This window comes from Urocitellus parryii, chromosome 4, assembly GCF_045843805.1.
Source record: "Urocitellus parryii isolate mUroPar1 chromosome 4, mUroPar1.hap1, whole genome shotgun sequence".
Lineage (NCBI taxonomy): Eukaryota > Metazoa > Chordata > Mammalia > Rodentia > Sciuridae > Urocitellus > Urocitellus parryii.
Window position 1 is genome coordinate 109,642,768 of NC_135534.1, and position 23,927 is coordinate 109,666,694.

The 23,927-nt window shown below is 39.4% G+C and overlaps 1 protein-coding gene across 1 annotated transcript in view; it reads right to left on the reverse strand.

Annotated features, from left to right (window-relative positions):
- Nucleotides 1-23,927, reverse strand: part of Clmp (CXADR like cell adhesion molecule) — a 94,456-nt gene continuing 70,529 nt past the window's right edge. The window contains exons 2-7 of the mRNA XM_026402718.2: nt 22,418-22,575; nt 7,559-7,760; nt 6,449-6,616; nt 5,642-5,764; nt 1,146-1,287; nt 1-578 (exon numbers count right to left, since the gene is read on the reverse strand). Of these exons, the coding sequence (XP_026258503.2) occupies nt 278-578; nt 1,146-1,287; nt 5,642-5,764; nt 6,449-6,616; nt 7,559-7,760; nt 22,418-22,575 (1,094 nt within the window). The 3' untranslated portion in view covers nt 1-277. The remainder of the gene's footprint in view (nt 579-1,145; nt 1,288-5,641; nt 5,765-6,448; nt 6,617-7,558; nt 7,761-22,417; nt 22,576-23,927) is intronic.

Genomic DNA, 23,927 nt, shown 5'->3' on the forward strand with positions numbered 1-23,927 from the left:
TAGACAGATTTGTATTCCTATTTCCCTCTGCCCCCCAACTCTGGTCTAAAGGTCAGTAGGTGCCTTTTTGGAGATGATCAGCTTACATCCTTTTGCTCATTTGGTGGTGTATAAGTAAAGTGCTCATCTGAATCTGTTCCATGTGATGTTCACTGGTACTTAAATGACCTCTTATCTAATTTGAGTGGGTTGTGTGGCTGGTGACTGAACTCCAATGACTAGAAGAGTCCTAAGATCCTGACTCCTAGGAAAGCATGGGAGTCAAGTCCACTGTAATTCAGACAGTTTGGAAGGCTCTGCTCTGGCTGGGGATCATGCTGGGTGTGTTTTCTGCTTTGGTCAGGGTGGCATGATGAACTTTCTTTGGTTCAGAGCCTCTCACTTCTGGCCCCACTAGGCTGTATTCCTGGGTGGCCAGCCCAGGCTGGGGTGCTGCTTCAGTTGACAGTGTCCGCTGGCTGCGTGAGGCACTATTTGCTGTGGAGCAAGTGGAAGAAGAACCGGAGCGTGAGCTCCGAGAGCCTGAGGAAGAGGAGCTAGGTTTCACAAGCCGGGCTTTGGGGGCTTCAGCATCTTCTCTGAAGAGAAAAAACAGCAAAGATAAACTTTAGTACTGGCATTGCTTCCACCATGGTTATGTCCTCCTGAGGTTTCCCAATAAGTTCCTCAAGTTTTAAACCTCAAACAATACCATCAGAAGGCAGCCATTTAGGGAACAAAGCACTTCCTCATTTCTTAAGACTTAGTGCTCAGCAAAGGTTTGGTTTTTGGCCCAGAGATCCATCCTATTACACTGGGAGGATGTCTCCACATGAAATGATTTCTATAGCATTTACCCTGACATAGAGTTTGTGTATGTGAACCCTTTCATGGCCTGTAGGCCCAGCCTTTATTGTATGCCCTTTGAACATGGAAATGAATCAGAAGTAATGGAAAGTTGAACTTTTATATCTCTGTTGAGTATAGTTTCACAATAAAGTCCAGGTAAACGAGACCTGTCCTAGACCACAACTTCTTTCCTTAACAGAATAATCAATTTAACAAAGTCATGATTCAGAAGAAACTGGGAATATTTATTTTGACTAGTTACTAAGGAACTGGCCCTAGAAATAAAAGTTGGTGGAAGTGGAACTTGGGAAGCTTACCGAATTTCATTTGGTCTCTCTTCTTCCTCATATCTCTCTTTGTCTTTCCTTCGGATTAACAGCCACACCAAGAGGAAAATCAGCAGGGCTCCAGCCACAATACCTGTCACTGCTCCTGCAACCATGCCGATGCTTTGTACATCTGTTTTCTCAGAAGCAGAAGCACAAGTAAAACCTAACATAAGCTAGGAAATACAGGAACTTAAAAAAAAAAAAAAAAAAAAGCCCTAGCTGGGTGCAGTGTCACACACCAAAGGTACCAGGGTGCTTTACCATTGAGCCACATCCTCGGTTTTAAATTTTATTTAGAGAGAGGGCCTTGCTGAGTTGCTGACTTCCATTTATATATTTCATTTATATCTGACTTGCAGAATAGCACCCCATTATCCTCTTGTGTTACATGACTGTCCCTCTTGATATTTTTGCAGTTGTAAATATTGAATCACAGACTTCACTAGCAATTGGCCTAGATTTTATTGAATAAGTCTGTGTTAGTTCAGATGATAAACTGGGCTAGGATAGTTACTGTATTAGATCTGAATATTTGTCAGCCTTAATAAGATGATCATTTAGGCAATCCTGTGGCTCTATCAACTACTCTGCTTTCTGTAACTTCCCTCTTCTTCCAACAGTAAAATAAAAAAGAGTAAAGGCAATAATGTTAGACTCCATGTGGGAATTACAGTGGATCCTAGAAATTTAGAAATCAGACTGGGTGCAGTGGCGCCCACCTGTAATCCCAGTGGTTTGGGAGGCTGAGACAGGAGGATCGTGAGTTCAAAGCCAGCCTCAGCAATTTAGCAAGGCCCTAAGCAACTCAATGAAACTTTGTCTCTAAATAAAATCCAAAAAAGGCCGAGGATGTGGCTAAATGGTTAAGTGCCACTGGGTTCAATCCCTGGTACCAAAAAAAAAAAAAAAAAAAAAAAAAAAAAGAAAAGAAATTTAGAAATCAAAGTGAATGTGATTTTGCACATTAGTAACTCACACACTCTTGTATCCATACACTAAATATTTATTAAGTGCTTACCAGGCACAGTTTTAGGCATTTGTGAAGATAGTCAAGGATTTTTGCTTTTTTTTTTTGAGTTTATATTCCAGAAGGGGGAAAATAGATAATAAGTACATAAAAACAATTTCAGATAATATTTACGTACTGTGAAAGTAAAAATGTATTGAGTGATCACTTAGAGAATGAGGGGATACCACTTGAGTTTGGGTCATTGGGACTCTGAAGAAGTGATATTTTGAGTTGAGATAAAAAATGATAGAAGGGCTGGGGTTGTAGCTCAGTGGTAGAGTGCTCGCCTTGCATGTATGAGTCACTGAGTTCGATCCTCAGCACCACATAAATAAATAAAGGTATTGTGTCCACCTACAACTAAAAAAAGATATTTATAAAAAAATTATAGAAGAGGCTGTTTCTTCTGATTATCTAGGACAGAAGGAGTAGCAAGTGCAATGAATATGTATGGGTTTGGGGCATAGTAAGGAAGATATAGTGTAGGGGGCTGAGGTCATGAGGTCACAGATGGGATAATAGTATTCCTGTCAAAATACTTGGGACCAACTCATACAGGGCTTTATATGCCTTAAGAGCTGTAGATAAATAACATGATCCAAGTTACATCTGAGAAAGTATTCCATGGCTATTATAGGAAAAATGGATCATGAAGAAGAAAGGGGAAGCAGTGACACAAATTAGCATGCTTATATAAAGGCAGGTTAGAGATCGTGGTGGGTTGGGTTGGGCAGGAGTAATATATACAAAACAGGTAGATGAATATTACCTATATTTTAAAAGTATACTCAATAGAAAGTGCTGGTTATTCTTGTCCTGCTATCTTTATTTTTTTCTAATATCTTTATAAACGAAATTACCTCTTTACTTAAAAATTGACTTTTTGAAAAAGTTGAACTTTAGATATCTTTTATTTAACTTCTCAAAGTGCTGGATTTATTTTATCTGGGTAATATCAACTTAAGGAATGTGTTTTCCCTGCTACCACACCCCCAACACACATATAATCAAGATGAATTTTCTGTTACTAGAAATTTGGATTGCTTTCACGTTGTCACAATTCAAAATATATTATTCTTTCTCATATGTATTTGCACACTTATGGAATATCTCTGAAGGAAAAATTCACATAAGTATTGTTGGATAAAACTTTTCCATCTAAAGTAAAATGGGTCACTAATTGTTGTATACTCATACAATGGAATACTATAAAATGGCCAGGTGTGGTGGCACACAATTGTAATCCCAGTGACTGGGGAAGCTAAGGCAGGAGGATCATGAATTCGAAGTCAGAAGCAAAAGTTAGGAGCTAAGCAACTCAGTGAGACCCTGTCTCTAAATAAAATACAAACTAGCATTGGGGATGTGGCTCAGTAGTCGAGTACCCTGACTTCAATCCCTGGTACTTGCTGCCGCCCCCCCCCCCAAAAAAAGAAGCTGAACATAAATGGAATAATTTCATTTCTTTAAAGTAAAGTAAAAGTATTCCTATTAAAGTAATTTTAGAATAAAGTATTAGTAATGGATAAAGTTAGTAATCTGGGTAATGGAATGGTAGAAGAAACTGTGATGAGTCCATAGTCATGATACTGGTTGTCAGATCAGGCGGGGGAGGCTTTATTGAGATATCACTCTGGGGCGGAACTCATCAGACCCATAGAGGGAACTAGGGAAGGGTCTGAGGAGAAACCGTGTGGAAGCTCGACCTGACCGGACTTTTATGGGACTTACAGCAGGAAGGGAAGGGCTTGGGACAGGAAAAGGTGTTCTTAGAGTCCCTTGCCCCCTTGGAGTTGGTCAGGGGAGTTGGCTGAACTCCAGGATTGGCCAGGGGGTCCTGTTGATTGACAGGCGTTAGTCAGGAGATCTGGCTGATTGACAGGCGTTTCCAGCGGCATCTAATTGATGTTCTTTTTCGGCTTGGGCTGCCGTTGTTCTAAGTTGCCACTAAGTCTCCACCAAGTCGCCTCCACCGACCTAACACTGGTTATATAGGTATATTTACTTTTGAAAGTCTATCAAAATGTACATTTAGGATTTATGTATTTGATATATTTTACTTCACTATTTTTACTACCCCAAAGTCTGTAGATTAAACTAAATGGTGCTATTAGATTACACTCTGATAAAAAATGTAAAAACTCCTATTTCCTCATAATCTTTCTTATAATTGGCACTACATTTATTTTTAAATTTACTAAGACGAGGGCTTAAAACTTTAAAAAGAGTAAGTTGGGCATGGTAAACCCAGCAGCTGGGGAAGCAGCTGGGGAAGCTGAGACAGGAGGATCACAAGTCCGAGACCAGCCTTAGGTTCTAAGCAAACTAATGAGACCCTGTCTCAAAAAATAAAAAGGCTTGGGCTGGGATTGTGGCTCAGTTGCACAGCACTTACCTAGCATGTGTGAGGTACTGGGTCTGATTCTCAGCACCACATATAAATATATAAATATAAATATATAAAGACCCATTGACAACTAAAAAAAAATTTAAAAAAATAAAAAGACTAGGAATGTAGCATAATGGTAAAGTGCTCCTGGGGTGAATCCCAGCCCCAAAGTAAATATACAAAATAAAAGAGGTCCTTTTATTTTATTGATATAAAACACAGTTAACAGTATTTCTTTTTCTGTGAAGTGCCTGTTAAATCTGTGAGAAAAAATAACCTGAAACTTGAAAACAGACGTAAGAAGTACAATGACTGATAATGTACTTCTAGGTAGAGGGGTAATTGGTAAATCTCTGTTCAATAAAGACAGAAATGATTGCTGGTACCAGTTAAACAAGTGACCCCAGAAATTATGGTCTGTGATTTTGTAGAATATTAACCAGTCCAATGCCTAACTCAGCAATCTTCACTTTCTTTGTTAAATTGTTTCTATCCCTTCTTAAATGCTCTTTAAACATTTTACTAGCTTCCTCATTTAAGTAAGTAGTCTTTTTTTGGGTGGGGGTGGGTGGGTACTGGGATTGAACCCAGAGGTGCTTTACCCAACATTCTGAGCTCCATCCTCAGCCCTTTTTATTTTTTATTTTAAGACAGGTTCTCATTAAGTTGCATAGGGCCTCACTAAGATGCTGAGGCTGGTCTTGAACTTGTGATCTTCCTGCCTCAGCCTCAAGAGCTGCTAGGATTACAAGAGTGTGCCACTGCACCTGGCTGAAGTATTTTTTTTTTTTTTCTGGTGCTGGGGATTGATTAAACACAAGGCCTCATGCATGCTAAGCAAGTGCTCTACCACTAAGCTATATCCCAGCCTACATTTCATTAGAGGGCAGGTTAATTTACAAGCTGGCAAATAGAGTCAGACACAATTGTTGAATGGTCCCTGCAACTGCCAAATTTATTTTGGTAATTGCCATATCCTTCTAGAAATAAGGACTTTGACCTTGACCCTACTCTTGCTCATGATTAAAATGTCTTACATGGAACTACAATGCAAAAATAAAACAAAAATATCCTTTGGATACTTACACTGTACAGTCACTCGCACCACACAGCTTTCCTTCCCAGCCTCATTGCCTGCTGTGCACTGGTAGAGCCCAGAAGAAGACATCGTGAGATTCTGCAACAGAACTCTGCCAGGGTTGTTGTAGTCTATACAAGCAGAAAGAATGACATTAAGCAGCCTTAGTGACAGAATCTTTATTTATTTTTGACAATATAGGACATTGTTGACCTAAGATTCTGTATTGTAGTTTGATAAGAATGAATAGAAAAGATTCATTTTTTAGCATGGGAAAACAGGTAAATATTCTTTTAAATTGTAGTACATCTTCAAAAGTTAGAAAAGATTGTGGATCTTGCCAGGTATAATGGTGCATCCCTGTAATCCCACCGGCTTGGGAGGCTGAGGCGGGAGGATCTTGAGTTCAAAGCCAGCCTCTGCAATGCTAAGGTGCCTAGCAACTCAGTAAGCCCCTGCCTCTAAATAAAATACAAAATAGGGCTGGGGATGTGGTTCAGTGGTCAAGTGCCCCTGAGTTCAATTCCTGGTACCAAAAAAAAAAAAAAAAAGATTGTGGATCTTTATGGAATACTAAACAAGACAATTAGATATGGTAGATTTCTGTAATATTTTTTCCTAATCTCTTTTACCACTTTTATATGGCATTTGAAGAAAGATTTTCTGTCCTAGTTTATGGATTAAAAAAATTCCATTTTCAAGAGGTTCCACAATGTCCTCAAGGTCATATAGTGAGTTGCTGACAAAGCAGATTTAGAATTCATGGACACAGTTCTATCTTATTGGCACAGTAGACTGGTAGAAAGATGACTTACCAATCCTGGATTTGGGAGGCAAATGTTCATCCTCTCCCTCTTTCTCCGGGATTCGCTGCCAGTAATACACAATGGGCTTTGTGCCAGAGGATGACTCACATTGCAGAGTCAGATCACTTCCTTCTGTCAGGTCTCCTTCCAACTCACACTTGGGCTTGGATGGTCTCACTGCCCAAAAAAGAGAAAAAAGGTGTAATGATTCAAAGATTCTCTAAACACCACATCAAAGGAAAAACTATGTTCAATTGAGTTGTTTCTCCAGCCATACCTTATGGTTGACCTTTGAGTTGGGATTCAACTAGGCATGGGTTATATTACCCTGTGATTTCAACCCACTTTATTTACCCTCTGCCACACACACAGTTTAAGCTGCTACTAGTGGTGCTGTTGTAATTTTTAGGGGCTACCTCAGAAACAACTACATACTTTTCAAAGAAGAGAAATTGTTTTTTTAGGAAATTTTAGGAAAGTTAAGTGTGATTTTATTGATACTAAAATAGGGATAGAAAATCATTAAATTGGAGGTAATTAAGTAGAACTTAGTAGGTTTTGCTATCAAAAAATAAGGTGGGTGCCATGGTAATCCCAGTAACTTGGGAGGCTGAGTCAGGAAGATTGCAAGTTCAAAACCAGCCTCAGAAACTTGGTGAGACACTGTCCCAAAATTCAAAAATTAAAAAGGGCTGGGGATGTAGCTTAGTGGTAAGATGCCCCTGGGTTCAATGCCCAGTACCAAAATAATAATAATAATAGCAACAACAATAAATTTGAATCATCTCTGAGAGATTTAAGATAACTATAAGGGAGCTGGAGATGTTTCTCAGTGGTTGAGTGCCTGCAAGGCCCTGGGTTAAATCCTCAGCACTACCCCCGCACCCCCGCAAAAAAATACAAACTCTAGAGGCTATTTAAATTTTGTAATGGGCTATCATGGAAAATATGGCTGAAATACAGAACATAAATGCTTCTTTGCAGGGAGCTGGACTAGGTGACCTCTAAGCGTATAATACAAAGTGCTGAACACAAAGTTTTGTACCACCATGACTTATTTGCCTATCCCGCACAGAGATCTTATTAAGATATGACATTTACCTTGGCACTCTGCCTTACCTAAGACTTTTAAGATGACGTGGCTCCACACATAACGCCCTGAATTCTTCACCTTGCAGGTATACCTGCCCTCATCACTGGGTTTTAGAGGCTCGATCTGCAGGGAGGCATCTCCTGCCAGGAAATTGGAAGCAAATGCCACTCGGCCCTTCTGTTCCTCAGTTAAGTTACTGTAGACATGACGACTGGAGTAAGTGATCACCTGTGGGAAAGATGGAGGCAGAGTCAAGCAATGTGGCTCTCAGTGTTCCTCCCCTGCTGATGTCAAGATGAAGAAAGGGAATACTTCCAGTGGCACTAAGTGGCCAAGCTTGGGGCTGATTCTAATAGTCCAAGATGCCTTGGTTCTCAATAGCAGTACAATTTTGTTTAGGCCTCGCTTCTCCTTCCATGAATCATATATCTGTGTAGCATTTAATTATAAGGTACTAATCATTTAATGCTCAGAATCACTCCAATTTACAGATTAGGAAATTGGGTTGCACACTGAAGTTCACATATCTAAGTTATAGAAAGAAGTGCATAGTTCTGTGTACTCTCAGCATAGAATTTTTCTGAAATAGTATACAACAAATGGTATCAGTAGTTGACTCTGAGGAGAATTGAGGGGACAGAGAGTAAGAATGGAGAGATTTACCCTTGCCCTGTAAACTTTTTTCTGTCTGTTGCATTTTCTACCACTTGCATGTGTGTATCTTCAAAATACACTACACTCTTTGTCTTAAAGAGCATTTAGGTGCGATCTAGTTTAGTTCTTACCACATTTTTTCCAAGTAGTTATTTTTTCCCAAGTAGTTATTATTCCCATTTTTTTTTTTTAGTATTTATTTTTTAGTTTTAAGAGGACACAACATCTTTATTTTATGTTTAGGTGGTGCTAAGGATCAAACTCAGTGCTTCAAGCATGCTGGGCGAGCACTCTGCCACTGAGCCACAACCCCAGCCCTGAACACGGGTCTTTGAAATTCATCTTGTTCTTACATACTATAGTTACCTCTCTCCCTCTTTCTTTTTTCCCTCTTGCATTCATTTCACTGCTCATTAACTATTCTTTTGTAAAGTTTACAAATGAAGGAGAAAGAGTAAAACTGAAAAATCAATCTATTTTATTCTTATAAAATTTGAGAATTTGGTGAGGAGACTGGAGGTAAATGGTCATAATTCAAGTCTGACACTATGGCCTTCATTGTTTGATTTTCTTTCCTTTTTTTTTTTTTTTTTTTTTTTACTTTATTGCAGTTTTGTAAAAATAGGTAGGAAAAATATGTTTCTTCTTTCATAAAATTCACATGAGCATCATGCTTTTGCTTTCCCAGTTAGGAGGAACAAGTTTTGATTTTCTCCAATCAGGAAACAAACTAAAACAAACAAACAAAAAACCTTGAAACTTGTTGTCTGCCTCTACTTTTGTAAACTTTCCCTGAATTTTCTTAGTTTATCACTCCTGTTAGTTACAGAAGCCATGCTAATCTAATCCATCAAAACTTCAGCCACATAATTTCATCTTTGTCCTCTCTGCCATTCAGCAATCCTATCCGTAAACCTGTTTGACTTAACAGGCAGCAAACATGGAGATCTTCCTTTGGGTCAGGAGGAAGTCAGATGAGTAAAACCCTCTTCCAAGTAACTTATAATCAAGCGGGCTTAACAAGAAGAGAAATATAAACATAGAAAAAAGAAAAAACAAGAAATGATTTACTTGAAATAATATCAGGGAGACTGGCCCAGAAAAATTGGTATTTGAATCAGGCTTTGACAGATGAGCAGACTAAATAAAAGACAAGAGGCAGGAAGAAAAGGGCTGAGGGAGCATTCCAGATACATAGAACAGCACTAAAAAAAAAAAAAAAGACATGCAAGCATATGGGAGTCTCCCAAGCACATTTCTGGCTGCAGCTGTCTAAATTGTTTCACTCTAAGCCTTTAACCCCTCCTCAATCATGTGATGCTCTGAAGCTCATCCGATACTTTTCTGAAAAGATTTAAAGCTATCCAATGAAGAGCCCATCCATTCTCTCTCTATTATATAAAACTTTTTCAGTACCATCATGCATTTTGCTCTTACCACCTCTCTGAGAAAAACGTTTTCTCTCTTCTCTGCATATCCTTTTTCCTCAACAGATATTTACTGAGCTTGTGTCAGGCACTATGCCCAGCACTGAGAAAACAAATAGGAATGAGACATACATAGTTCCTCCCCTGAAGAGCTCACAGTCCTGGGGAGAGGAGGAGTGGAGGAGAACTGAACACTGTAACTAATAATATACTTAAAACATTTTCTCAATATGCCCTCACATTTCAATATTACACTATTGTGACGATTTTCATATCTGTGTCTCTCCTTCTTTGTCTTCATCTTCATCTTCGTCCCCCACCCCCTTCTACTTCATGGAGTCTTGCTGTGTTGCATAGGCTGGCCTCCAAGTGGTCAAGCAAGACTCCTGCCTCAGTCTCTGGAGTAGCTGAAATTACAGACCCATACTACCGCATCGGGCATAAACTCTATTTTCATATTTCCAGCTCCCTGGCTGCTGTATATTTCTTTCCACTCCACTCTGCCCTACATACTGCTGTCCAGTTAATCTTGTTACTATGAGCCACACCCCCAGCCCTATTTTGTATTTTATTTAGGGACAGGGTCTCACTGAGTTGCTTAGCACCTTGCTAAATTGATGAGGCTGGTTTTGAACTCACCATGCTCTTGCCTCTGCCAATGCACCTGCCTTTGCCAATGCACCAGCTCTTTTCCAGCTCAAAACCCAAACAGCTCCCCACTATCTTTGAATGATGACCAGACTCAGCCTAGGGTTCTCAAAATGACCTCTGTATTTTGATCCCAATCTCCTTTATTCTACTTCATATACCAGGGTGTATCAGAATACTGTTATGGTTTGGATGTGAGGTGTCCCCTAAAAGCTCACATGTGAGACAATTCAAGAAGGTTCAGAGGAGAAATTATTGGGTTATAAGAGTCTTAACCCAATCAGTAAATAAATCCCCTGACAGGGATTAACTGACTGGTAACTGAAGTGGTAGGGTGTGGCTGGAGGAGGTAAGACTTTGGGGGTATGGCTTTGGAGTGTATTTTTTGTGTCTGGAGAGTAAAAACTCCCTGTTTTCTGATCACCATGGGATGAGCTGCTTCCCTGCTGAGGGCCATTGCCAAGTAGGAATGACGCATTGAAATTTCCTTGCCAGCGTACCCCATGTTGCTTAGAGGACATTCGATGGGACATTGCATGTATGCTTTAGTAAGGTGACCTTGCTCAAAGACCAGGGCGGATCCGGGTTTAGAGCTGATCAGGTTTGAGGAAGTTTCCCACTCCTTGAGTTTAAGGTGTTCCCGGTTTTAGACAAGTTTAGGGCGTTCCCGGTTTTAGGGAAGTTGGAGGTTGAAGATTATTGCTGCTGGGATTAGGGTGTTCCTGCTGCTTGTTCCCATTGAGTTCTCATGAGATTCAAATGGGATTTGGAAAAAAGCCTCGTGGAGTAGATGAATGGTGTGGCAGAACGGGATTTCCCCTGAACGTGTTTGTACAGGGCCGGTGTGAGTTCGGGAATAAAGAATTGCTGTTTGAATCTACAAAGCGGTGAGTGGCTCGTGATTCAGTGCCAAGCCGGGACATTGGCACTTCCCTCCACCACCCTCTCCCATCGTGATGTTCAGTCTCACCTCAAGCCCTGAGGAATGGAACTAGATTTCTTTTTTCTTTTTTTTAAGAGAGAGAGAGAGAGAGAATTTTTTAATATTTATTTTTTTTTAGTTTTCGGCGGACACAACATCTTTGTTGGTATGTGGTGCTGAGGATCGAACCCGGGCCGCCTGGATGCCAGGCCTGCGCGCTACCGCTTGAGCCACATCCCCAGCCCTGGAACTGGATTTCTATGGACTACTCTGAAACTGTGCACCCTCAAATAAACTTCCTCCTCTATTATTGTGCTGGTCAGGTCCTTTAGTCACAGCAGTGAAAACGCTGACTAACACAACTACCTCATTCCCATTTCATGAAAATGAGTTGTGTTTCTGTATGCTCACTGCATTTTTTCACTTAGATCTAAGTCCTTTTTCTCCATCTCTCCACAAACCCTATTCAACTAAGTGTGGCAGCTCATGACTAATTCCAGCAACGCAGGAGGCTGAGGCAGGAGGATCACAAATTCCTAGGCAATTTAGTGAAACCCCTTCTCAAAAAATAAAAAGGGCTGGAGGTGTAACTCAGTGGTTAAAACAACAACAACAACAAAAAAAAAAAAACCCTGGATTTAAAACCCATTACTGAAAAAAAACAAAAAACAATTTGTTCTTTTTTGTTTGTTTTTCTTTCTCTATTGTTTAAATTTTTATTAGAGCATTATAGTTATACATAGAGGTGGTATTCTTTTTAACAAAGACATGATACATAGAATGTAATTTACTCCATTCCCCTCCACATTCCCTACTTTTCCTCCACTCCTCCTTCCTATTCATTCTTTTAAGTCCCAAATCAATGGTTACTTCTCATTACACCCCTTTTTTTTTTACACCTTTCTTAATATGACACTCAAGACTGAGAAGGTTTTTTTTTTTTCTTTGCTCTCACCCATAACATTCTTTTTTTTTTTTTTTTTTCTTCTTTTTTTTCCCTGCAGTGCTGGTGATGAAACCCAGGGCCTCATTCATGCTGGGTACTCTTTGCCACTGAGCTATACCCCTCATCCATAATATTTCTTTGTACCTTTTTTTTTTTTTTTTTTTGAACTGGGGGTGAATCCAGGCCTTGTGCATTACGGTTTCTGCACCATTGTATTTGAAAAGGAATCATGGGAGACTTTGAAATGGGCAGACAGGTTGCTGGATGTGCTTTCAATAATGCTTCTGGGTTATTTTATATGCATCTCTTGTTTTTGTCTTTGGTTAGAATGTTTTACAACTCTTCATTCAATAAGCATTGATTTAAAACATACTCTATCCTAAAAAAAAAAAAAATAAAAAAAAAAAAAAATAAAACATACTCTATCCTTTACACTGTGCTAAAGATGATAAAAATACAAAGAAATGAGTACTATAAGTGTTAAAGTATAACTTTTTAAAAATCAAGTAAAACCATGATTTTCATATATACAGACAAAAACACATGTCAATGATTTTAATAACCAATGAGACATTAAACGGGTTCAAATGAAAAATGGGTCTAAAAGGGATTTATATCTTCTTTGGCCAAAAATCATTTGCATCTTTTTTTTTTTTTTTTTTTTGGTACTAGGGATTGAACCCAGGGGCGCTTAACCACTGAGCCACATTCCTAGCCTTTTTTTCTATTTTATTTAAAGATAGGATCTTGCTAAATAGCTTAGGGCCTCACTAAGTTGCTGAGACTGGCTTTGAACTCCAAATCTTCCTGCCACAGCCTCCAGAGCCACTGAGATTACAGGAGTGTGCCACTGCACCCAGCTTATATTTTATTTTTGAAATAGGGTCTCCCTAAGTTGTTGAGGGTCCTCAAACTTGTGATCCTCCTTCCTCAGTCTCCTGAGTTGCTGGAATTATAAGTTTGCACCACCATGCCCTGCTAAATCTTTTAGATTCTAAAAGGTGAATGCCCTTCCCCAAGATGGATTTCAGAACTTGGATTTGAACCCAAGATTTCTAAAGATGAGTCCCTTTCCTTCTTCTTGTCCTCTTCCCCCAAATATGCAGCTCTCCCTCTCCACTTATCTATAACTTGCAGCTACTATTGAAAAAAATGCAGAAATTCAAGACAAACTATCTGTTTCGATGTTTTGTTTAAGGATAAGTTTTCAACTAAATGCACTTACTGTACTTTTCAGAATATTTCTTAGCATGAAATGATGTTCAGGAGGCACCTACCAATGGTATAAGTGGGGTCCAGTGCAGTCTGGATCACACCTTACCTTTCACCCCTGCGCTCACATCTCTTTGCTCTCACCTAGTTTTCAAACCTCATGTTTCTTTATTCTGAACAATGTCCTCTGGTGTGTTTTGGGGTCTGATCATTCAGTCTTCTGAAATTATAACAGGGGTCCACTTCATGCTGTGAATATAATTTTAAAACTGACATTTCTTTTTTCCTTTCTCTTCTGCTTTTCCCCCTACCTCACCATGGGGGAAAGCAAGATTAACCTTCTTTCCATCCTAGGCAGAGTTATCTGTCCTTCAGCTCAAGGATTTCAGGAATGCAGGAATCCAGCCTTTAGGACTGGCACCAGTGGTTCAAGAAATGGCTCTCTCTCAAGATTACAAAAGAATTATGACTCCTGACAGGGCACAACTGGAGTGTAACCTTTGTAATCCCTCTTTAAAAGCTCACTGTTTCCCCTGACAGTTAAAATCACAGCCTCTGGGACAGGAGTCCATTGTGTGTTTTCTTTTGTTAGCAAAGATATAAAACTTCTTTTTTCTTTTTCTCAAAAATCATGTCCTTATTATTGGATTAATATTGGACAAGGACTGAGCTTTCAGTATCAAAATGTCTCTATTTTTGCCTGAACAACACCTATACATCTTTTGTATGTAGGCTCACCGGTTTTCTCAATTAGAATAGTGACTCCCTCCTTCAAGCTTTAGTGTATGGGGCAAATCTCTACCACAGTGGTTAGTACATTCAAGTAGGCCTGATTCTGTCTGCTTTTCTTTCTTCTCCCCAAAATCCCTTCCCAATATTTAATGGGGGGGGAAAAAAAAAGAACAGATAACATACAGAGTAAGCATCTAGCATTTTGGAAAGCACAAATTAAATTGTAAGATAATCTAATAATTAATCATTTTTTTTTGAGAGAGAGAATTTTAATATTTATTTTTTAGTTTTTGGCGGACACAACATCTTTGTTTGTATGTGGTGCTGAGGATCGAACCCGGGCCGCACGCACACCAGGCCAGCGTGCTACCGCTTGAGCCACATCCCCAGCCCCTAATTAATCATTTTAAATATGAGGTTTTCACTCACACTTCTGATGAGGTTTTCACTCACACTTCAGTTACAGCCTTGCAATATTTTTTGTTTTGTTTTATTTTTAGGATTTTTCTTTTTGTTTCATTTTGTTTGGGACACACTTTGGATCCCAGATGCTTGTTTGCTTCTTGGTTTTCTATATACATGTACAGGTGTGTGTGTGTGTGTGTGTGTGTGTGTATTTTTTTTTTTGGGGGGGTACCAGGCATTGAACCCAGGGGAACTTGACCACTGAGCCATATCCCCAGCCCTAATTTATGTTTTATTTAGGGACAGGGTCTCATTAAGTTGCTTTGCACTTTGCCATTGCTGAGGCTGGCTTTGAACTCACAATCCTCCTGTCTCAGCCTCTGGAGCCGTTGGGATTACAGGTGTGTGCCCCCATATTTTTTAATATGGGGGACTTAGTCCAGAGGCACTTTACCACCAAGCTACATTCCCAGTCCTCTTTAGTTTTTACTTTGAGACAGGGTCTCCCAAAGAAGGTCTTGCTAAATTGCTGTGGGTGGTTTCAAATTTGTAATCCTCCTGCTTCAGGCTTCAGAGTTGCTGGGATTACAGGTGTTCACCACTGCGCCTGGCTTTATTTTGTTTTTAATTGTAAGAAAGATAGTGCTGAGATTAAGTTGTTCATTGCAAAAAGAAAAAAAGAAAAAAAAAGTTGTTCATTGCAGTATGATGGAAAAACAACATCAATTTAATTCTTTTGCAAGCAAGCAAAAAAAAATTAAATATATGAATTACAGTTGTTGTGGGATGTTTGTTTTATGGCATTCCTGGAGGACAGGACAATTTGTTAGGCTTGTATGGAACAGATGGATCAGCTCAACTTTCTGGCAGTTGCTCTGCTGTGCTGTGGTCGGTGTAGCAATTGTAAAACTGTTTTGAATGCAGATAAAAGCAGGTCTCTCTCTGTTTTAGACCAGGATTTTTCTTGCTCAAAGCCAAAGGAAAGAGGGAAAGAGGGAAAGAGTGAAGTACACCAGGGTAGGCATGAAAATTGGAACATCTCTGTTCTAATTTCTCAATCTGAAAAATAGACAAGATTTCTGTTGTGTGGTCTGGACTAACTTTTGGGGAAGTGATCACTCTTATATTAGAAATTTCGTTGTGTTTCCAGAGTTCTAGTGGCCAAGATACCAAAGCTACAATTCAAAGGTTCCTGAGACTGCCTACCCACCCCCAGATGGTCCCTGCCTACTCTGAACATTCTAGACAAAAGGGATGAATACATTTCTTTTCAATTTGAAATTCAAAGCTAAACTGGGGATCTGCGTCATTGGTTAGCCTACTTTAAGCATCACATCTATTCCAACCCTTCCAGTCTTTTCTTTCTCAGTCACCCTCAATCTATTCTCAACACCTTGGCAGTCATAAAGTTCTGTCAACTTTACCCACTATTTATTATCCATGTCTCGAGATCCCAACCACTCATGATTGATGTGTAAGACTTTGTTGTATAGGATGAAATTATTCAACTGATCTTGTTTTTAGTTGAATCTCCCTTAAATTAGTATGCCAAACATTGTCAGAGTGATCACCCTAAAATGCAGATATGTCCCTTACATTCTTAAAATCCTTCAAGAACTTCATGACATTATAGGAACAATTCTAAGTTTTCTGCTATGGCACACAAAATCTTCCATGTGCTGGCCTGCAGCCTCTGTGGGCTCATACCTTATACTCCATCCGCACTAGCTGCTTATGATTTCCTAGAATTTTCCATCGTTTGTGTTTATGCTTTTATGATTCCTTTAAGGCAGTTCCTTCTATCAAGTTTAAATAAGCTATGCTTACTTACAGGAAGCTGTTCTTGACCTCTCCCCTCTTTCAATTACTCTTGGCCAAAGGCTCTTCCTTTATATAGTAATCCTCTCTTATCCATGATTTTGCTTGCATTCTTTCCTTCTCTTCCCCTCCTTCCCTCCTTTCCTTCCTTCTTCCCTCCCTCCCTTCCTTTGCTGGGGATTGGACAGAGTCTTCTGCTAGGCAAGCATTCTATCACTGAGCTACATCCCCAGTCCTGGGGTTTAGCTCTCTGCAGTTTTATTACCTGCTATCAATCACTGTAAAAAAATATTAAATTGTGTACCATTCTGAGAGGTATGATGAGATCTCTGCAGTCCTGTTCTCTTGCTTAGGATGTGAATCGTCCCTTTATCCAGCCTGTTCACACTATAGAGATTCCCAATGTTAGTCACTTAGTAGCTATCTCTGTTATTACACAGCTGTTGAGGTTTCTCAGTGCTTATATTCAAGTAGCCTTTATTTTATGACCCCAAAGCACAAGGGCAGAAATGCTGGGAACTTGGATATGCCAAAGAGAAGACATAAAGTGCTTCCTTTAATTGAAAAGGTAAAGGTTCTCAATAAAGAAAAAGAATCAGGTACTGAGATTACTAAAATTTATGGTAAGAATACATTTTTATCTGTGAAATGCTGAAGATGGGGAAAGAAATTCATGCTAATTTTGCTGTAGCACCTTAAACTGCAAAACTTATGGCCACAGTGCTTAGTTAAGATGAAAAAGGCCCTAAATTTGGGTCTGTAAGCATAGGAAGAAAAATATAGGGGGCTGGGGATGTGACTCAAGCGGTAGCACATTCGCCTGGCATGCATGCGGCCGGGTTTGATCCTCAGCACCACATACAAAGATGTTGTGTCCGCCGAGAACTAAAAAATAAATATTAAAAATTCATTCTCTCTCTCTCTCTCTCTCTCTCTCTCTCTCTCTCTCTCTCTTTCTCTCTCTCCTCTCTCACTCTCTCTTAAAAAAAAAAAAAGAAACTCTTTAAAAAAAAAAAAGAAAAATGGTATATATAGAATTCTGTACTATCTGTGGTTTCAGGCATCCACTGGAGGTCTTGGAATGAATCTCTTGCAGTAATGGGGGGGAAACTGTATTCATGTACAGACAATCCCCAACTTATACTGGTTTGATTTTATGATTTTTTTTTAAAATGCTTTTTTAGTTGTAGATGGACACAATACATTTATTTTATTTATTTGTTTTTATGTGGTGCCATGGATAGAACCCAGTGCCTCACATGTGCTAGGCAAGTGCTTTACCACCAAGCCATAACCCCAGCCCTGATTTTATGAGGGCTTCAATAGAAACTGTACTTCAAAGTTGAAATTTTTATCCTTTACTAGGCTAGTGACATGTAGTATGATACTCCCTTGAGATGAAAGGCAGCAGCAGCAAGCCTTAGCTCCCAGTCAGCCACGTGATCACAAGGGAAACAACTGAGACTCTATAGCTCACTATCTTGCTAAGCAAGGATGTTTGGTAGGTTAGCAGTATTAAATGCATTTTCAACTTCCAATCTTCAACTTAAAATTGTGTTTATATAACTCTATTATAAGTTAAGGAACATCTGTGGAATACTGCTTATCTCTGTCATGATGATTGTCACTTCGTTTTTGTTGTGTTGTTGTTACCAGGGATTGAACTCAGAGATTCTTAACCACGGAGCCACATCCCCAGCCCTTTTTTATATTTTATTTAGAGACAGGTCTCACTGAGTTGCTTAGCGCCTCCCTGTTGCTGAGGGTGGCTTTGAACTCGCAATTCTCCTGTTTCAGCCTCCCAAGCTGCTGGGATTACAGGTGTGCACCATTACGCCCAGCTGTCACTTTGTTTTGAAATCGTCTCTTTACACATTTATTTTTTTCAACTAAGTTCCTTTGCTATAGAGTGTATGTGTTTTTATTAAATCTGACTAAATTGACTTTTATGTTTTTTAAATTTAAAAAAATATATATTTTTTGCAGTTGTAGATGGACAGCATGCCATTATTTTATTTGCCTCATACATGCTAGGCTAGTGCTCTGCCACTGAGCAACAGCCCCAGACCCTAAATTGATTTTTAATCTTTGGTAAGTTCCACTAATGCCAAATAATTTCCTGCACCAGGGTTTATGCAGCATTAGTTCTGCCTAGAATAATTTCCTACCTATATTCTCTTTATTTTCCATATGACACATGTTATACTTTCAAATTATTTAAAAATAATATAAATAGTAGCCAGGCATGGTGGTGTATGCCTATAATCTCAGTGGTTTGGGAGGCTGAGACAGGAGGATCGAGAGTTCAAAGCCAGCCTCAGGAAAAAAGTGAGGTGCTAAGCAACTCAGTAAGACCCTGTCTCTAAATAAAATACAAAATGGGGCTGCAGATGTGGCTTAGTGGTCAAGTGCCACTGAGTTCAATCCCTGGTATATAATAATAATAATGATAATAATAATAATAATAATAATAATAAAGATAGTGGTTAACAACGCAGACACCAATGTCAGAGTGTCCAATTTAAACACGCAAATAGGTGACCTTAGGCAATTTGCTCATTTTTGGTTTTTATTTTGTTCTTGAACTAAGGATTGAGTTCAGTGGTGCTTTACCACTAAGCTTTACCCAGTCCTTTTTATCTTTTGAGAGTTTTACTAAATTGCTTAGAGTCTTGCTAAGTTGCTGAAGCTAACCTTGAATTTGTGATCCTTCTGTTTCAACTTACCAAGTTGTTGGGATTATAGGTATATGTCCCACCACCACACCTAGTTCAGTTCCTTTTTTTTTTTTTTTTTTTTTTAGTTATTGGCAGACACAACTTCTTTGTATGTGGTGCTGAGGATCGAACCCGGGCCGCACGCATGCCAGGCGAGCGCACTACCGCTTGAGCCACATCCCCAGCCCTGGTTCAGTTCCTTATTTGTAAAATTTACCTAATAATCCTCATCATGAGGATTGAAAATAATGAGATAAAATGTAATAAGCAGATTTTTATCTGGCATGTAGTTAATATTCCTCTTTCCTTTCATCCATTCTTCCACCTTCCCTCTCTTCCAAATTATAATGATTATTATTATTTGGTACTGGGAATTGAAAATAGGGGTGCTTTATCACTGAGCAACATTCCCAGTCTTTTTTTGGGGGGGTTTGTTTTTTTTGTTTGTTTAGTGCTAGGGATAGAACTCAGGTCCTTGTGCATGCAAGATAAACACTCTATCAACTGAGCTATATCCCCAATTTTTTGGACACAGGGTCTTGCTAAGTTGCTTAGGTTCTCATTAAGTTGTTGAGGCTGGCCTTGAAATTTTTTTTTTTTTTTAAAGAGAGTGAGAGAGGAGAGAGAGAGAGAGAGAGAGAGAGAGAGAGAGAGAGAGAGAGAGAGAGAATTTTTTAATATTTATTTTTTAGTTTTCGGCGGACACAACATCTTTGTATGTGTTGCTGAGGATCGAACCCGGGCTGCACGCATGCCAGGCGAGCGTGCTACTGCTTGAGCCACATCCCCAGCCCTGGCCTTGAAATTGTAATCCTCCTGCCTCAGCCTCCCAAGTTGCTGGGATTATAGGCATGCACCCCCCACACCTTACTTCCTTCCCAACTATTGAATGTCTTTCCTGGAGGCCCCCCAGAAGGCAGGGATTATGATAGCTTCTTTATTATTGTATTCTAGTGTGGCATACAGTTAAGTGCTAAATAAATTTGTGTGATCTGAATGACTGAATAAATGACCATTTTTACTGTAAACTGAATCAATGACCATCCTTACTATAAATTGTCAGTGAAGATAAATAGGGAATTTTGACCTATTTAAAGTTCTATCAGTGCCTTTCAAATCAACTTAACTCTTTACCCATATATTCACTTGCCTATGCAACCAATAACCAAGCAAGTCTTTTTTTTTTTTTTAGATCAAATGTAAAAACCTAGATGAAAGTTAGATTATAGAGTTGCTAAAGAAGAAATTATTCAGTGACTCTTGTTTAAAGATGGTAAGGCAGACTTTATTCAAGGGGGCAATAGCAATAGGTATAGGGACCATTGCAATGGGGTCATAGAATGGGGAGAGAGATTGTGCTCAACTCTGACTCCAAAAAGAACAAGGGTGGTTTATACAAGGGTCAGGGTGAAGGTGAGTGGATGGAAAATTAATAAGAAGAAATATTAGGAGTAAGAAAGTCTTTGACTCAATGCTTGAAAGGATTATTGTTAAAGACAGACCAGGTGATAAGACATTGAAGATGGTTAGACATCAAGGATGAGAATTTATCACTGAACTGACTTGGCAGGACTCTTGCTCAAAATGGATTTTATAAGAACAGAAGAGGAAGTCCAAATCAGGCCTAGTCAGAAAGACCTCAGGAACTTGACTCAAGTATAGTGAAAAGAGTATTTACCAAGTTCTTGGATTTTTACTATAGGAACATGGCTCTTATTAACTTCATTCAGAACTGAGAATATCATGTCTAGGATTGACCAAGAAGTTGTTGGAATAAACATGTTAAGGTTTATTCAGGTTAAGGTGACCTTGCCCTACAGAGTGTACATCATCTCAAGATGATGTACACTGAGAACAAAATGACAATCAGAATCAAAATAACAAGGTGATGTAGACAGCTACTTAAGCAGATTAAACTCCAGCAGTGATTCTGAAATTTATTGTTAGTGAAAAACCTTGGCTTCTTATAGCATAAATGATCTTATGAAATGAGTAGTATAGATACAGAGTGGGAAAGAAAAATTTGTATTTTATTTTTTTAACCAGGGAAAGAAGCAAAGCTCTGAAATAAAGAAGAAAATTCTAAAATCAGTTTTCCTAAGTCAGCTTTTGACGCTGTGACCAAAATACCCAACAAGGACCACTTAAAGGAGGAAAAGTTTATTTTGGCTCGGAGGTTCAGTTCATGGTAGGCCAATTGCATTGCTCTGGCCTAAGATGAGGCAGAACATTACAGAGGAGGGAAATGGTGAAGGAAAGAACAGAAGAGGAAGTCCAAATCAGGCCTAGTCAGAAAGAACTCAGGAACTTGACTCAAATATAGTGAAAAGAGTATTTACCAAGTTCATGGTGAAGGGTATGGCATCCAGGAAGAAGAAAAAGAGGGAAAGGGGCCATAGGAGGAGGGCACATCTCCAGTGACCCACTTCCTCCAGCCATGCCATGCCTGCCTACAGTTACCACCCAGTCAGTCCATTCAAACCAGTATAGACTGATTAGGTTACAGCTCTCACAAACTAAGCATTTCACCTCACAACACAGGAGGTTTTGGGGGACATCTTATATCCAAACCATAACATTGGGTCACAGATTTTTTAAAATCACAAACTTCTAAACAAAAATATACACTTTCAAAAACAACAACAATAATAAAAAGAGTGCTGGGTGAGGTTGTGCCTGCCTGTAGTCCCAATAGCTCAGAAGGCTGAGGTAGGAGAATCAAAAGATCAAATCTAGCCTCAGCAATTTAGTAAGGCCCTAAGCAACTCAGCAAGGCCTTGTTTCTAAATAAAATATTTAAAAAGGGCTGGGGATGTGGCTCAGTAGTAAAGACCCCTGGGTTCAATGTCTGGTACAAAAACAAAACAGAGTAACAGAGGTGAGAATAGTAGTTATAGTAGGAACCTGATTGAACTGTGGCTGCATGGGAGACAAGGCAGGAAGAATAACAATGGTAGGTTACTTAGTTGTCATTCTCTAATTACAGGCAGCCCAGTGGATCCTCAGAGCACTATGAGTACCATTTTCACCTCCAGAAGTATGGGAAACCAGACGTCCTTCATGGTCCTACTCTAATTGAATACCAAAAACCCAGGGCATGCTCTTTTATTTTCCAACTCCAGAACCAATATCAATTCTCTTGCTGGCTAGTTATGTATGTGGGCATCATATTATGAGGTGCTGAGGATGGAACCCAGTGCTTCATGCATGCTAGATGAGTGCTCTACCTCTTAGCCACAATCCCAGACCCTCTCTAGTTTTGTACATAAAGTCTTTCAACTATAAGTGGAGATGAAAAAGCGATCCAAGCTTTTTCATACCAAATGAAAAAAACAGGAAGATTGAGGAAAGGCCAAAGTAGGGGGACAAGGGAGAGGGAAGACTCTAGCCAGGTGTATACTTACTACTTTTTGGTTTCCTTCATTATCAGTGAGCAGCCATTCGATATCAAGCGTGTCTTTTTCTGGAAGCCCCAGTTGATGGTGGCAGGGCAAAGTGACCTTTTCCTCTGCCACTCTCTTGATCTCAGTGTGAGTTCCCAAGGTTCCAACATAATAGGAAACTGGAAGAGGGAAACTTTAATGAGTAATGCAGAAACTGGAAGGCAATGTGTGGGGAGCAAATATCACAACAAGTAATTACTGGTGTTCCTATGTGCAAGGTACAAGTCAAGGGTGTGGGAAAATCCTAGATGAGAAGTACTAGAAGTCCTGTTATCTCATACCACTGGACCCTCTGTTAATGGAATTCATGAACCTTCTTTTTTGGTAGTGCTGGGGATTGAACCCAGAACTGACACATGCTAAGCAAGTGCTTCTTCGCCAACCTACATCCATAACCCTCATTCATATTTTTTTATTAGTTATTGATAGACCTATATTTTACTTATTTATTTGTTTTCATGCGGTGCTAAGAATCGAACCCAATGCCTCACACGTGCTAGTCAAGTGCTCTACCACTGAGCCATAACCCCAGCTCCATCATTCATATTTTTTAACCTCCCTGATTACATTCTTCCCTTACTACCTTACTGGGTTTTTTTTTGTTTTGTTTTGTTTTTTGGTGTGTGTGTGGGGGGGGGGGGTGTTTATTGTTGTTGTTTGTTTGCAGTTTTGGGAATTGAACCTAGGGTCTCATGCACACTAAGCAAGTACTTTACCACTGAGCTACATTCCCAGCCCTTTTATTTTTATTTATTTTTTTATTTTTGTGGTGCTAGGGATTGAACCCAGGGCCTTGCGCTTTTTATTTTGTTTTGAGACACGATCTTGCTTACAAGCTGGCCTCAAGCTTGTAATCCTCCTGCCTTCACAGTATCTGCAATTACAAGCATGTGCCACTGTGCCCAGCTCTTACTGGATGTTTATCAACAGTGGAATATCTCAAGTCAACAACTGTGTCTTTTGATCTTTCTGTTTTCTACTAGCAGAGGCTTCCAATGGATGATGTTCATAGAAATCATGTACTAAATTGCCCAGTAACTCCTGATTTTTTTTTTTTTTTGGTACTGGGATTGACTCCAGGGGCCCTTTACCATGGCGTTGTTTTTTGTTTTTTGTTTTTAACTTTGATACAGAATTTTTGCTCAGTTGCTTAGGGTCTGCTTTAGTTGCTGAGCCTGGCTAGAACATACAATCCCCCTGCCTCAATCCTCTGGGATTATGGGTGTGTACCACCACGCCCAGAACAAGCCCTATTCTTTAAGTTATAGAATTCAATGTCACTTGAAGCTGAAAAACAACAACAACAACAAAAAACACCTCAAAAAACCTAGAAGTGACCTTGTCACTTTGCAAATGAATTCCTTTAAATCCCTAATAATTGCTGCTGACCAGTAGCATAAATTTAAAAGAATAAAGAGACAACTAAAAAAATTATAATCTAAAGGAAAATTATTCATGATCAAAGGACTAT